Here is a 16737-nt window from a genome sequence, read left to right as displayed (position 1 = left end):
TAAGCTCACTTCCTTTCATATATTTCTACTTCTTAGAACCACTGCAAACTTTTACACTTCCATCCACCATTAGACATCCTATGTACTTCTCCTATCACTGAGAGAGAGAGAGAATCAAGGCAATACTGAATTTCCTAGTTTACCTTCGTACTTGTGTCTGTTCTACAGATACATACCTTTATAAGCAGGTTCATTTGAAATGGTATAAAAATAAAACAGAAATGACCCATTTAAGCATTTATTTGTCGTCAGAAAATATTCAACATCTGGGTTATGAACCTATGCCGAGTGTCTGTATACCAAGCTTACAGAATGAGTGAATCAACTTATCTGACCCCAGGGTTCCTGTAACATACAGAGAACCTATACTGCAGTGAGAGGTGAAATTGGCACTTCATTTTCTATTCACAGTGTCACCGAGAATGCAAGGTTCTTACAAGTTATAGTCATGCAGAAATATTACAGTGACTGATTTTAACATTAAGAATTTGCAATCTCAGCAACAAATTGGGTTAACCATTTGAAATAAAACTTGGCAGGAAATAAAAAATGAAATAGCTCTCTTTATTCAAAGCATGACATATATTTTACAAAAAAGGATTGAGAAATTGCTGATTCCCACTCTTACACCTAAATAAAAACAGTAAACTCAATGCATATTCTTTATAATTTTTTGACATGCTTTCTTTATATCCCAGCCTTCAATAGCATAGCAAATTAAAGCAAATTTAAGTACCTATAATAATTTAAGAAAATTAACTACATAATATTCATTATAATTTCAACAAGTCAACAGGAACAATAATAGACTTCTCCAATGGTTAGGCATAACTATTCATGAGCACGTAATAGATTATAAGCCAAAGCCTTAACATAACAGGAGCACCATATATACTTAAGACAAAACAGGATCTATGGACTTTTAATGGGAGATTGTGAACATATACATAAACATATACATATAGTATACTCAAATTATTTGCTTTGTTGCTGACAAAGCAAATAATATACTCAAATATATGTATATATAACATATATGTCTGTGTGTGGGTGTATCATTCGTATCATCGATAAGAACAGAGTGTGAGGCATACAGGTGTCATTTAAATATTATACGTTTGGATTCACAATAAATGCTATGTAAATTTTTGTAAACCGAGTAAATTAGGATTACTCCAGTCACTTGTATCACTATAAAAACTGAAAAGTTACATAAATAAATATTAGCAGTATATCAATTAACAATGATTTGTCAACTTGGAGAACATTTAAAGGCAAATAAGTTAACAAAATTATCAACAACTGCTGTTCATTCACTTGTATTGTTCATGTTATTCATAATAAATATGTAACCGAGATTCTATTTCAGAAATCCATGTTTTGAGCCACCTGTCTTTATACATCCTATTACACAAATAATCCCTCTTAGCTTTTTCTTATTTATACAATGACATGGAAAGGCGATCCAGGAATGTGGTCATCACCCCATTTGACAATAAGGATGTAATCGCCTTTGTCTCGAACAACATAGCCAATCTGGGGAGGAAAAAAATGAATCACAAAACTGTCAATTAAGAAAGAGAATGGTTAATGTACAATTCATGCAAATGGTTAAATCAAATCGTTATTTCATGTGGGAATACAAGTAACAGGGTGCAAAGAAAACTAGTCTGCGGTTCAGAAAGAATTCCTACAAAAAAAAGTATGTGCAGCATATTACATCATGGAAATATAATAGGGGCATGACAAATATACACTGCATAGAAATAAAAGCTATTCTAAACATGTAACAATTATGCAATCATACTCAAGAGAATCTATCTAAAACTTTCCAGAACCGTTATGTTTTTTCAAGAATCTTTAAACGACACCACATACTGCTCAAAGGAGCGAAGACCTTCTTAGTTTCAAAAAAAGGAAAATTTTTATGATTAGCTTTCTGCACATCACTTGGAATTACAAGATATGAATTCCTTGAAAAAAATTCAACACCAATTCCAGTGCAACACACTTATGATAAAGAAATTGCGTGTATCAATGTATTGAAATTTAGTGCCACATGTAAAAAGGAATTATCAAATGCATACATGGTATCAAAATTATCATCCCCAAAATACAAAAAAAAAGTGGCCATACATCACAGGCCCATTAACCTTTCTGGTTACTGTAGGCACTTTCATGAAAAATGCACAATAACATCCAGCAATGAACAAGGAATATCTTAAGTTTGTGTATTTGGTCCATAAAGGTTTCAGTATTAATTTCTACCATAAACAAGTTATGGGTTATTATAACTACATCATATTTCAGTCTGTATTAGTTTTATGCAACTGTTGCATAACCGGCTTTGTCCATCGACTGTCTTTCTCCGAAGTTTAAATAAAAAGAAAAAATTTCAAAATCTTAAACTTTTTATAACACTGATAACTACAAAGAAACACTCCAGGAGATATATACTAGGGCTATGATTGAAAATGCCCATCTCAAGTCTACTGAAAGCAAAGGTATCACCCCACATGATTATGTGATCAAAATGACTAGAATTACTCAAGGCGTGGATGAATGGGGGCTTCATATCTAGTTCAAGTGTTCAATCTCATGTTTTTGTCAGTAACACAGCTGTTGTCTTACTGCACTTCAAAGATAAATGAACGTCTATGAATATAAAGAATGCATAGAACCTGAGACGAACAGTACTTCACCTAAAGTAATGACAGACTCTTACATGAAAACCATTCTTTTGCAATTATATTGAAAATACGTCATGCCGTAACATATATAATTCTATGTGGAAATTTTTGCATATTAAATGGAGAGGAAGTGGAATCAATCTGCTCTTATTTCCAGGTACCACATGCAAGGAAAACGAATCTCACTATGGGATAGAATTACATTGGGATATCTTTAACAGAAATTACAATGCTTATTTTGTCATACTCCAAAGACACAAATTTACAAATCAGAATTCGATCCCACAGATCAGATTAAGAGACATTCAAAATCAAACTCTGTACATACTGAAAATTGCAACAACCAGTTTCTATACTGTATTGCAGACATTTTCATGTTTTCTGACAGTGTCCTACTCATGGGAAAATACCTTGAATAGGATGTTTCATATTACAGTCATTCTAAATAGTGTCAGTTTGACAATGCCATCTGTATCGATGAAAACAAATATATTGCAAATTTCTAAATTCATAGGTCGTACAGGTATAATACATATATGGCATGCCATCGGTGTGACAAGAATATATCTATTTGTTGAATTAAAAAAAGAGTGCTAGCATGAAAGCAAGAAACTTATCTTTACAGTAGCAAGAAGGTTACAAATCAGTAGTATACCAAAATGAGACAGAGCTGCAGTCTGTATTCAAAATGTACAAATACAGATTCAAACAACTGGGTACTGCCAAGTATACAGAATGTTGCTCTGTATATGAACTCATCTAGTCCCTATCAGCTACCACCGCTTCACTATGGAGGACATTGCTTTCTTCCATACACTAACAGCTATTTCCTTCGAAAGGGAGGTAATATCTTCAGCAGAAGACTGAGCCTTCGAGGAAAAATCTTCACTTGGCTCCTCAAACTGTTTCTTCTTTTGGAAAGTCTTACGAGAGGCGAGGACTTCCAACCCCCCAATCCTACAATCACCATTAACATGCAGGAGATACATGGGCCATTTTCTTTCTCTCCAATTCTTATAGACATCCCTTTCCTATAAGATCTATTTCTTCCTTTCTCATATTATCTATTTCATCCTACATAGCCTTTAAATGTATTAAACATATGGTACACTATGTTGTATATGTCCTCATCATCTCTGTATACTTTCAACCATACAACCAATGATTTTTAATACAGCATATCTCTTTAATACCAGTCTGTGGAGCTTGGCTTTCATACATGACAGCAAGAGAGTGGGAGTATGCAAACATAGCCATTGTTAGTTTGCTTCTGATGCTATCTTGTGAAAATAGAAGAAAAAAATCTATCAATTTCAAAATATTTGGCAATGCAGTTGTTCCCAATACTTTTAGCTCTTATTCTTTACCTGAACTAAATTCAATACCTCAAGTTGCAAACTGATAGAAAGGCGATATAAGTGCACCTTCATGAAGGCTTCTTATGCATATCACACTTACATTTTGCCATTCACACGAGCTCTCGAGGCAACCCTCGCCTCCCCTTCCTTGGACCACCAGGCTTTCTACACCCTTCCCATAACTTTTTTCTTTAGGCTTTCTACTGCTTTCCCATAGCTTTTATTCTTTTTAAAGATATCATTCTTAAAAATCCAGTCATTTATTATTCTTAGTTCTTCACCATTCAGACATCACGCCTACTTCACACTTTCAGACTTAACATCTTGCATCCACTCTTACCATGAAAATAATTCTAAATCAGCAACTGTAACTCCATTTCTCTATGATCCTGATCTTTCTGTCTATATTAGCTAATCTTCTCTAATTTCAATTACTACCCCATCCAGGAAAATACTGAACATAATTGATGATAAAGTTGCTCTGATATAACATGAAAGTTTCCTCAAATTTTAACTATGACTCTCATATGCTGTATACAATATTTCCTGGACAAAAACCTGGCTGCATAAAGACATCTTCTAGATACTATATGACAAAAATTGCACGAACACATCCAAAGACTATTTCTATTTGTCATACACTTCTATGATTTTTTAAACAGCATAACTTTTTTTTTTACATTTCCTCATCCAATTCTCATATTCCCCTACTAGTAATGCATTTTTCTTTTACACAGGATCAATCTTAATATATACGTAATGACTGCTTACTGTGTTGCTTACCGATACACTATCTTCAGTTAGCAGCCACACAATTTTACTAATACCATTCAATGGTCCTACACATCTCACACCATTCAAAACCCAATCTGTTCTCTCAAAAGCCTAATTTCACAAATTTCCTACTGTTTCCCTTTCTACTTATGTGTACTATATTAAGTCTGTTCTTGATGCCTTAATTTAATCATCTGACACTGCACTCTCCTTACCAACTGAACATGACTGTAGTAGGTGGTTGCAGACAAATACAGAAATGGCATCTAAGGAGACTGAGGAACCTAAAACTCCCCTTTTCAGTCACCTTACAAAATACACAGCAGTATGGATATTCTATGTAATTTTAGACACAGTGCCCTCAGGATTATAAATCTGCAAACAAAACGCAGCTTCACAAATTTTTCATTCAATGAAAAATAATTAAATGGTCTCTAAACTGAATAAGGCAAAATCTTTTTTTTTGCAAAGTTTCTTGACTTCATGCTGAATGAAACATCTCTGCTTAAAACATATTATCACCTCTTGTCACACTATGCTTTAAATATACAACAAAACTTGGTTCTGGAACGTGCTGTAAAATCAAATCAAACCAAACAACACAAACTACACATATACATTCCAAGGACAACCCACAAATGGGAGGAGTGGGGAGGGGCAGGGGAAGTTTAGGAAGAATGCAATCCATAACAATAATATAGACATCGCACACCTATCACTCTGGTTTATCTTTGAGGGGATTATCTTATACGTTGATGCAGAAAGGAGAGCCGGGAATGTGGTCGTCTCCCCATTTGACTATGAGGATGTAATCTCCTCTGTCGTGAACCTTGTAACTGACCTGGATTTGGAGAAAAATATTCTAGTGTCATAACACCACTGTCAAATTACACTGGAAAGATCTGGAAACAGTGGTAGTCGATCAAAGAACAGAAAAATCAAAATATGTCAGTTATCAATAAAATCAGGGGACACAAGTATGAAGTGTAAACAACCATCATATCTCTGGAGGAACAGGGAGGGTGTCAGACCAGGCAAGGTGAAAACTCCAAATACAACATTTCCAATTAGGTGTTTTGAGGTGAAAAGGATCTACAAAGAAACAAACTTTCCAAGTCTGCAATATCTCAAGGGTAGGATCATATCAAACCAGGATAAGGGAAAAATTACAAATATAACACTTTTAATGATTCTTTTGGGAGATGGATCAATCAGGATCAAAAAATAGACTTCAGTAATCATATCATAAGGGAGTGGATTATATCCAGACCAGGCAAAGGGATACAATAAAGTTATAACATACGACTATACTGAGATTCTTTGGGGGCAGTACTAGAACATATTGACCACAAATGGAGAGCCTGGAATGTGCTGCTCCCCCCACATGACCAATAAGAGGTGGTCCCCACGATCTTTGATCTTGTAACTGACCTGCATTTGGAAGATAGTGATGAAGATTGGTTTTCTTAAACTGTTCTCATGTTCAACTACACAAAAATATAAATCAGGAAAATAAATGCCCTGAAGTAATATAATATGTAGATTCTACAGAGTAATGAGGTCATATCAGAACCACTTCTTTTACCTTTTACTTGGCTCCAGTCCCTAGGGGAGGGAAAATTTATGATAAATCATAAGCAGAATTACCTGAAAATGTATGATCCTAAGAAATCACTTTTACAAAATACATATATTACATAACAGTAATCAGCAGTCGACTCTTAAAAGACACTGGGTGCCCTGTAGAAAAACCATTCTTACAATTTTCAAAAATACACAAGATGAACTGGCTTTTAATTTCTTCTTTCACCAGTTTCCAAAATCATACTGTTGAGAAACCAAGCTGATGTCGCTAAAACTTTTTATGTATTCATAATTAGTATTCTTTCTAAAAGCAGTTAATTCACAGCTTTTCTATTATAAAATTCTAAACATCTTAATAAAATGAGCAGTGGGCAGAGCCATTTGGTAAATTTCTCATATTCCTTAAGCTCATTAATCAGCAAAAAATATAACTAATTTCTAATATTTTGAAAATCCCTGCTTTGTCTTACCTGGTAGTTGTTATGTCCAATATGCTTAATATAAACCTCTTCACATGGAGCCTTAGGTCCATACACACCAACATATAGAATGTTGTTACCTGAAATGAGAGAGCAATTATGAAAAATAAAATGCATTCTACAAATACATAACCTTTCTCCTGTGTGGAGAAAGCTGTTTACTCATTCATATCCTTTTCTTGAAAAAGTCAATACAAGTCACACATCAAAAATGGTTAAAATATTTTCTCTCGAGTGTCATTCCTTATCAAATTTCACCAAACAATGGCTTACGGAAAATAACTATGAATACTATGTGACATGGCATTCCTGAAAAGGGATCAAAATCTTCACCATATCCAAAGAATTAAGGATAAATGATAGCATCAGCACTTTTACCTTTTCTAAGCAAAAATTAATATTGTGGTTTTCCCATACAAAACAAAGTTTAAAGTAAAACTGAAGGTATTATACCAACCAGCAGTAGAGGCATTGACGGTGAAATTGTTCTGACGGTTGATGTGAGCCTTTTTCAATCCTAGGCCCTTGCTTGTAACCTTTGATGCATCAGAATGAAACCTGCAAAGAAGATTGTTTGAACAAGTTTCTTGTTGCCATACTTCATGTAATATTCTTTAGGATGTGAATTGATAAATGAGACTGGATATGCAAATCTTTAGGATATACAAGGAAGGACGTTACCATAGGGAATTTCCATATATGGCAAAAATAACATTCTGCTTTTATCAGTATGATCTAAACCTGAAACCATCCATGTAACAACACAGGTAATCTTGTGCAACTACTCATATCAATGCTACATCATACAACGATAAGATTATTGGTTGACAAAACTAACATGAGTAACAGGTGTATAAAATAAAAATCAACCGAATTACTCAGACCAAGAACAGTAGTGGGTCTTACCGAGGGATTATAGTTCCTTGATGAGCCTTTTCACCTGATTTGGTCTTTTCTACAGTCTCCACCACAACAGATGAAGACTCCTGGACAGTTCCCTTCTCCGCATGTGCTTCACCAGTACATTTTACCTGTAATCAATCAATGATGTATCTAGTTTCCTGTGAGACAGGTTGATACTACTCTAGATCTTAACACAAAAATAAAGTTTTACTCTCCTGAATCCTACATATCTCTTACTACAATGCAGTTAACCTATGAATATACTTTTCTTAAGACTTACATCTCCACAGGTCATAACAGTTAAGACCTTTACATCAATTCCCTCATTCTTCTTCTTGCTTTTGTTTGCCTATTGACTACATATACTTACTTCACACATAGACAATCATATAGACAGAAGACAGATTTTTACCACTGCTTAACAGTTCCAAAAATTCCTGCCTCCTAATTCTGTAGATCTTGAATACAAGATCCAATTCTACAGCATTAATGCATATTATGAAAGAACTGGACCAAGGACCGACACCTACGGCACAACATTCACAACACTAAACAAGTCAGAGGATTTAACAGAAAAAAAATGTTGCCTTTTGTCAGTAACTAAAATATGCACGCAATTCATCCTCTACTCCCAAGATTTCCATAGAACAACAGACAGACAAATGACAGACAGACAAAATCCAGAAACACCCTATACTTCCACAAGTAATGTCAGTTCATGAAATTATATTAGAAGCACATTTTTTGATGAGCATATTACCTTCCATGGTGATCCAGCTATGTGATAACCGTTGTATTTGACTGCAATGTAATAATCTCCGGGTACAAGAGGAGTATAGCGGACTTTGTATCCTTCCTCAACCTCTGTACAATCCATAGACACCTTGGACGGACCATCTACAGTCACTGCTAATGTGCCCGCACCAGCATTGCAAGTGTCAACGATGAAATCTGTTTTCTGACCTGTGAAGAAAATACTCTGGTAACTACAAAGTTCCCTAAACATAACACAGAATTGCAGTGTCTATGAAACCTGGTTTACACTAACTTTTTAAACAAAAAAAGCTACAAACTCTTCACGAGTAATATGTTTCTTAAACAAATCTGCCTACATACATGAACTCCCTGATGTCAGTAACCAAGCCCAATTTTTCTCTCCATGTGTATATCTCCAGATCTTCAATTACATCAACTAATAAGCTTATCACATTCAAAGCAAATATCTCCCTCCAATCTGCTATCAAAACAAAACAAAAAAAATAAGGAAAAATTGTCATATGGAACATTTATGAAATAATATGCTTATCACAAGACCTAAATTTTGAAAAGGTGTTCCCTTTATATAAGATGAAGAAAAGGGAAAGGAGGAAAAAAAATATCTCAAGTGTAACTAAAGGATTTTAAGTTAAATCCCAACTCAGGAGCCCCATCAATTTGTCCTGTACAACTAACCATCAAGTATATAGAGACATCTTATCAGGGTGCGACTTACCGGAAACTGCAGTTTCCAGCCCTTTACCAGAGGCAGAGACTGCTGCTGGGTCAGCCTCATCTGTGCCAATGCGAAGTCTGAATGGTGAACCAGGTATGTGGATACCATTGAACTTAATATGGATATAGTGGATACCAATCTCCTTTGGCACAAAGCGGACACTGTAAGTATCGTTGTCTAGCAGGTCAGTGAAACAATCCTCCTCTTGGCCTGAAGGAGCCACAAACTGGAGAAAGAAAAACATTACAAAAAATCAGTGCAAATGTGGAAACTGTACATTCAGCCCCTTTTGTCTGTATGTTTGCAGAATTTATGATAATTTCTGCTTTAAGCTCAAAGGAAAAATATTTACTCCAAAGCAGTATAGTAAATTTACTTGTACATCTGCTCATTGATCCAATTACCACAAAAGCTGCTCAAATCATAGTGTGCACAAAAAGAAACTGCATACAAGATCATCGTACAAAGTTATAAGATGATAAAAAGGTGAAAAACAAAAGAGAAAAACAGACATGGGAAACAAGAATGTATAATATCACAAGAGAAAACAACAATCTTATCACTAGGGTAGAGTTATGGTTTGCCTGAAAGACTGCTAACTGGGTAAGAAGAGAGAGAGAGAGAGAGAGAGAGAGAGAGAGAGAGAGAGAGAGAGAGTGAGAGAGAGAGAGAGAGAGAGAGAGAGAGAGAGAGAGAGAGAGAGAGAGAGAGAGAGAGAGAGAGAGAGAGAGAGTGCTACCATCAGAAAGTATTTAACATATCAATAAAATACCAGAAGAAATCATCCCAACTAACCAATTCTAAAATATAAAGAAAATTACCATTCATCATTCTCTCTTATATGCAGCAGGCATTCGAATTACAAATTCAAAACTTGTTCAAAAACTAAAATAATCTAGTAACCATCATGTCAAGCCAAAAGAAATTTGGTCAGGTACTTCAACCCTCATTACAGCAAGTTGACTGTCTCAAAGTTTTCAATAACAATAATGAACAAAAAGTACCAAGATGTCTTAACCAAAGCATTACACAGATAAAATCCATTTTTCTTCAGGTCAGAGAAGCCAGAGACTTTGAACCTATGACTGAAATGAACAAATCCTCTAAAGTCTTACGAGAAAGCAAGCAGTAGTGACACTGGTGTATAAAGATAAAATCAGATGAATTTGTCTCACCTTACAATCCAAATGTCCTTGTGCGCCATTCTTGCTTACAAGGAGGGACTGGGGTTTGTTAGGCATGGAACCCTGTTCAGGGAATTGTGCCATTTCAACTTTGCGAGCCTCACCCATGGACGGAGTGATGTAAACTTTGTAAGGAGAGTCAGGGATGTGCTTATCATTGAACTTAATACCCACACGGTATTCACCTGAGGATATAAAAACCAACATTAGTATAGTAATATGATAACCTTACCTTTGGGGAAAAATAATCAGTTAATTAACATGTCACTGACCAAATAACTAGGTATATATGCTTAGTTTCAGCAGGTTTCCCAACTGTTTCCACAGTGAGTAGTCCAAAGTAAGTGTTCAACACACTGAACTTGAACACCAGACATTCCCCATCACTTTCAATGTGAACAAACTCTGGTCATTTCTCAAGCATTTAATGATGCCTGAAAAATACTTGACTTTCGTTCACATTCTCTACTTTGTCCTTAATCATCAAGGAGGAGAATGAATGTAAGCGAACCCTTGCATTTATTAAGACTTACAATATACCATGAAAGGCTAGTTACTGAATGCCCACCCAATCACCCAACTAAGTAATGACCCTGGAATGACCCTTCAGTCATTCTGATATACGAGAGGTCAACACGATTCTTCCTTAACCCACACACACTTGTGAGGGGTTAGTGTGACCCATTCTTTAATTACTGCCAAACATAAACACGTAAACATGAAAGCCAAGGACAATGTGGGTTACCTGATCACAACCTTTCAAGTTTTTAACCCAGTGTAAAGATGTCAACAGAATATATATATATATATATATATATATATATATATATATATATATATATATATATATATATATATATATATATTCCTTCGAGTCCACGGGAGAAAATGAAACAGGATAAGTTGCCAAGTGCACTTTCGTGTCATAATCACATCATCATCAGGGGAGACACAAGAGAGAAACATAACAGTTGATATACAACCAAGAGACGAAGCTGTGTACACAGATCACACCTTGATCCTCGAGATCAGCTGGGTGTTGACGCTGGTGGTTGTTTGGTCGATAGTTAGGAGAAGGCAACTGCTGGCGTTGTGTGGGGGCGTGATGGTGGGCGTGCGTGGGCGGGTAAGGGCGTGAGGTAGGGGCCATGCGTGGTCGCTGAGCCCCGGGCTCGGGGTGGGAGCTGACGGAGCCTCCGCCCACGGTGTACGAGCAGAAGGTTTTATATCTGGGCGAATCGTCCGCCATGGCGACGGTGATGGGGAGGGAGAGGAAGGGGCGGACGGTGATGGGGAGGGAGAGGAAGGGGCGGCGGTGATGGGGAGGGAGAGGAAGGGGCGGCGGTGATGGGGAGGGAGAGGAAGGGGCGACGGTGATGGGCGCTCTCTTCCCCCTAACGACCCTATGGCCACTCTTACCCTGGCCTAACACACTTCCTCTTTCCTCTCCAAGTTTCGTGGGGTAATTAATGAATCCTTAGCTTCCATTCCCAGTGGGCGGGTGGCTGGTCCCAGGTGGGCGTGTGGGGGGGTACGTGCGGGCGTGGGCTACACAACCTCCCGCCCAGATGGGCGTGGAAGGACCTGGGCGTGGCCCGCACAGCGGTATGGACTCACACCACCACAATCTACACCGTACCATTGCTAGCTCGTCGCCCTGAACATTCCAGAACTGGTCATTACACACACACACACACACACACACACGTACACACAGACACACACACACACAGGCAGACACACACACACACACGTACACAGACACACACACACACACACACACACACACGGGTACTGTAAGACGCAAAACTAAAACCAAATTAACGTATATTATCCATGAAAATGTTCTTCAATCTTGAAACACTTGTTTATCTTGAAAATTCACGTATATAACCAGCGATTTATTATCTTATCAGTCTTGCAACACTTGTTTATCTTAAAAATTCACGTATATGATCCTTGATTTATTATCTTATCAATCTTGCAACACTTGTTTATCTTAAAAATTCACGTATATAATCCGTTATTTATTTTTTTCAATCATGAAACACTTGTTTATCTTAAAAATTAACGTATATACTCCGTTATTTATTTATTTTTCTTTATCAATCTTGAAGTACCTGTTTATCTTGAGGTCTGATCTCTGAACACTGGGTCATGTTGCACGACCGACTGCCTCGTTCGCCATGGGTACGAGTCCAAACGAGAGGGGGGCGTGGGTTGGTGGCTTGAGGTGAGGGGGGGGGGGAGAAGAGGGGGGGTAGTGTTTGAGTGGGGGGGGGGTTTGTATGGTGGGGGGGAAGACTATTGGCGCCAAGATGCGCCAACTGTACGTCCTTGATACTTCTTTTTACCTTCCTTGTTTACACTGATTTTCCATTCACCTGCCTCACAGAAAATGGCACTGTTTAAACCACCCCCCTCTATCACTTCCTTTCTAGGCCCCTGGGCGGAGGGCAACCCCCACCACCGTTTTCTTCCTGGCAATTTGGATCACATCCACTCCCGCGCACACTCACGATTCACTGGAATAAAAATCTTTTGACCTCTTTTTTTTTTTCAAAGTGGTAAACACGACGCTCCCAGCACACGACACTGTCTGCCACACACACACACACACACAGAACTGGTTGCACCGTCTCCCTCGCACAAGCCACTGTTTGCTACATCAAAGCAAACAGACCAAACAAGGCGGTGATTTGAGCTTTTCTTTGCGAAACGCGACATCCGGGGGTTCGAACCGGGCGTCAATGGGTCGCTGGGGTGGGTCAACATGCACCCAAACCCACGAAACAGCCCACCATCATGTCTCCTTATTGGCTAATCACGAGATAACCATCTCCACGCGGTGGTTCAGCCACGCAGGCGTTAACGATGACGGAGCCAGCCAGCGTCGGCAGCAATGATAGAGGAGAAAGCTGGCTACCCTCACGGTGCGCGCAACCCCCACAGCCAACCTGCGCGCGCCCACTTGGCACAGTAACTACTCCAGCTCTCTTCTCACTGGCTCCTCCCCTCACTCACAACCCACGCACACACCCACCCTAAACCCACCCCGACCCACCCATCCACCCCACCCTGAAATTTACCTGAAAAAGGGGGAGCTCTACCATGCCCCCCCCCCCCTTCCCCTATTTCGCCCTAATTCTAATAGACTAAGGGTTGTTAACCTAGTATCACAACCAAGTACTTTAGACACTTCCCCCATTTTCTATAAGGTCTACATCATCATCTTCCCATCTACAACCTACGACAAAGACAAAGATCCCACGTTTTCTCTTCCCCATAACACGTTTTCTGTTCCCCAAAAATGGATTCGCTGTGCCTTAACTACAGCGGTGGTCCCCGACCATACCACACACACCGTTTTCTACATTAGCGCACCTAAATTTACACTCCTACATCATCATCATCGAACCCTTCCACCTCCAATCCACACCACAAACCCTATCCCCCAATCCACACCACAAACCCTCACCTCCAATCCACACCACAAACCACTTTCCTAATCCTCTAAGTAATCCATGCCCCCCTAATCCGCATTACTAATCACAGATAACACCACATCACTGCCAATCACTGATAACTTAACAACCACAACCACCAAAAAAACAAATAAACCATGGGTCTTTATCAATACATTTCTCTGCTCCTCAAACGCCTCTAACCTAACCCAACTTTATTAATACATGTTATACTTGGATATGGAAAGATAATAGAAGATTAACGTAAACCTCTATGTTATAACAAGTCACAACTCCGGTAAGTGACGCAAAACCTAGCTACACAAACGAAACCGATAAACACATGTACCCTAACAACTCAATTCACAACTCTCGAAAACAACCGGTTATGGAGGGGGTGGTTTACAACTCATAACTCATAAGTCTTGGAAAACCCGGTTATGGAGGGGGAGGCTTACAACTCACAACTCATAACTCTTGGAAAAACCGGTTATGGAGGGGGAGGCTCACAACTCAACTCATAAGTCTTGGAAAAACCGGTTATGGAGGGGGAGGCTCACAACTCACAACTCAAAACTCTTGGAAAACCCGGTTATGGAAGGGGAGGCTTACAACTCATAACTCATAACTCTTGAAAAAACCGGTTATGGAGGGGGAGGCTTACAACTCACAACTCATAACTCTTGGAAAAACCGGTTATGGAGGGAAGGCTTACAACTCATAACACATAACTCTTGGAAAACCCGGTTATGGAAGGGGAGGCTCACAACTCACAACTCATGTCTTGGAAAACCCGGTTATGGAAGGAAGGCTTACAACTCACAACTCATAACTCTTGGGAAACCCGGTTATAAAGGCGCCGTACCAATATATCTCTTTCCCTCCTTCTTCGCCAGCCAACACACACCTACCTGACCCACTCACTATATATAGATATACACACTGTCACTCCTGCACAGTAATATAACAATAATAATAACCTCTGGGCAGTTGTTAACTGTCGGCTTGTGGGTTGTGACAACCGTAACACGATCGTGTGAAAACATACTTTATCGAAGGATATCCGGGGAAAATGTCTGCTATGTTCCTTGCTATATTATAACACAGAATTCCGCTATCATAACCTCGTCCACGAACATGTAATGTCTGCCCAGGAACCATATCTTATTGACGAAGCCATTACATTATTAATTCTAACGCAACAACCCAAGTCGGAACTTTGAAAACCAAAGTTCAAAATATTGTCTGAAGTTCGAACTTACCTGCACTGAAAACGGTAATAATCTAAACTATAACATTCATATGAATCAAGTTAGGCTACAATATATATATATATATGCTCCTTCTCAACACAAGCCGTATTTAGCCTTCTCAACACAAGCCGTATTTAGCCTTCTCAACACAAGCCGTATTTAGCCTTCTCAACACAAGCCGTATTTAGCCTTCTCAACACAAGCCGTATTTATCCTTCTCAACACAAGCCGTATTTATCCTTCTCAACACAAGCCGTATTTAGCCTTCTCAACACAAGCCGTATTTAGCCTTCTCAACACAAGCCGTATTTAGCCTTCTCAACACAAGCCGTATTTATCCTTCTCAACACAAGCCGTATTGAGCCTTCTCAACACAAGCCGTATTTATCCTTCTTCAACACAAGCCGTATTTAAACCGCTCCTCAACACAAGCCGTATTTATGCTGCTTCTCAACACAACCCGTATTTAACCGCTCCTCAAACACAACCCGTATATATTTAAGCGTCCCAAAACTTGGCATCTACATTAAGAATTTAGGATGAGCCTCAAGTCCCTCGCTACGCTTTAAAAATAATAACCCACCACATACCTCACAATCCAACACTTTAATGGCCTGGTAATGTTAAAGGGGGGGGAGAGGGGGGCAGTGTTCCCTCCCTCCCCCCCCCCTCCCATCCCCAAGCGCAAACAAAAGCAGGTGTTTTTCCGCATCACAAAAGGAGGCATGCGTACGCAAGTGCGTCCCCTGCGTCACGAGAAGCATGCGTACGCAAGTGCGTCCGCTGCGTCACGCGTTACGAGATGCATGCGTACGCAAGTGCGTCCCCTGCGTCACGAGGTGCATGCGTACGCAAGTGCGTCCCCTGCGTCACGAGAAGCATGCGTACGCAAGTGCGTTCGCTGCGTCACGCGTTACGAGATGCATGCGTACGCAAGTGCGTCCCCTGCGTCACGAGATTCATGCGTACGCAAGTGCGTCCCTTGCGTTACGCGAGGCATGCGTACGCAGTGTGTCCCCTGCGTCACGCGTTACGAGAAGCATGCGTACGCAGTGCGTCCCCTGCGTTACGAGAGGCCCCGCGTACGCAGTGTGTCCCCCCTACCCCCACCCGACCTCACGCATCCGGGATTCGACCCCAGTGGGTTAAGAGGAGGAGACACCAACACGCCAACGTCCCCCCCCCCCCCTAGCTCGACCATCTGGCATGGACGGTCATAGGACTATCTTTGAACCACCTGTGTGGGCGGTGGCGTGGGCGTGGGCGTCCCTTCCCCCAACCCCCGTTGGTTTTTGGCCCCACGCCCACATTATTATTACCCCCCCCGCCCCCCACATATCCCTCTACACACCCCACCCCACCCACCCCACCCTACAACCACCACTTCCAACATGCCCACAAAAACCTTACAACAACAACAACAACAACAACAACAACAACAACAACTACAACCCCATAGCTAGAATGCTCGTCTCTGTCAGTGTTGTATCCACAACTAACGTTAATTAAACAAGGATTGAAAACACTATCTCTCTCTCTCCTCCCTCCCTCATCTT

At 39.6% G+C, this 16737-nt stretch overlaps 1 protein-coding gene across 16 annotated transcripts in view; it reads right to left on the bottom strand.

Moving 5' to 3' along the window:
- Positions 1-222: 222 nt before the first annotated feature.
- cher (filamin protein cher) overlaps positions 223-16737 on the bottom strand; it is a 223044-nt gene continuing 206529 nt past the window's right edge. For 7 of the 16 annotated variants that reach the window (XM_071688052.1, XM_071688055.1, XM_071688056.1 and 4 more), the window contains 7 exons: positions 10456-10649; positions 9281-9506; positions 8549-8751; positions 7792-7916; positions 7343-7443; positions 6877-6965; positions 223-1536 (listed from right to left, as the gene is read on the bottom strand). In XM_071688052.1, the coding sequence (XP_071544153.1) occupies positions 1441-1536; positions 6877-6965; positions 7343-7443; positions 7792-7916; positions 8549-8751; positions 9281-9506; positions 10456-10649 (1034 nt within the window). In that variant the 3' untranslated portion in view covers positions 223-1440. Of the gene's footprint in view, positions 1537-5534; positions 5664-6125; positions 6254-6876; positions 6966-7342; positions 7444-7791; positions 7917-8548; positions 8752-9280; positions 9507-10455; positions 10650-16737 lie in introns of all 16 variants that reach the window. The other 9 variants (XM_071688054.1, XM_071688044.1, XM_071688047.1 and 6 more) reach the window with 3 other exon arrangements.

Source organism: Panulirus ornatus, chromosome 45 (genome assembly GCF_036320965.1).
Source record: "Panulirus ornatus isolate Po-2019 chromosome 45, ASM3632096v1, whole genome shotgun sequence".
Lineage (NCBI taxonomy): Eukaryota > Metazoa > Arthropoda > Malacostraca > Decapoda > Palinuridae > Panulirus > Panulirus ornatus.
The sequence above is the reverse complement of the archived record's forward strand: the minus strand, read 5'-3'. Positions and strand labels throughout refer to the sequence as shown.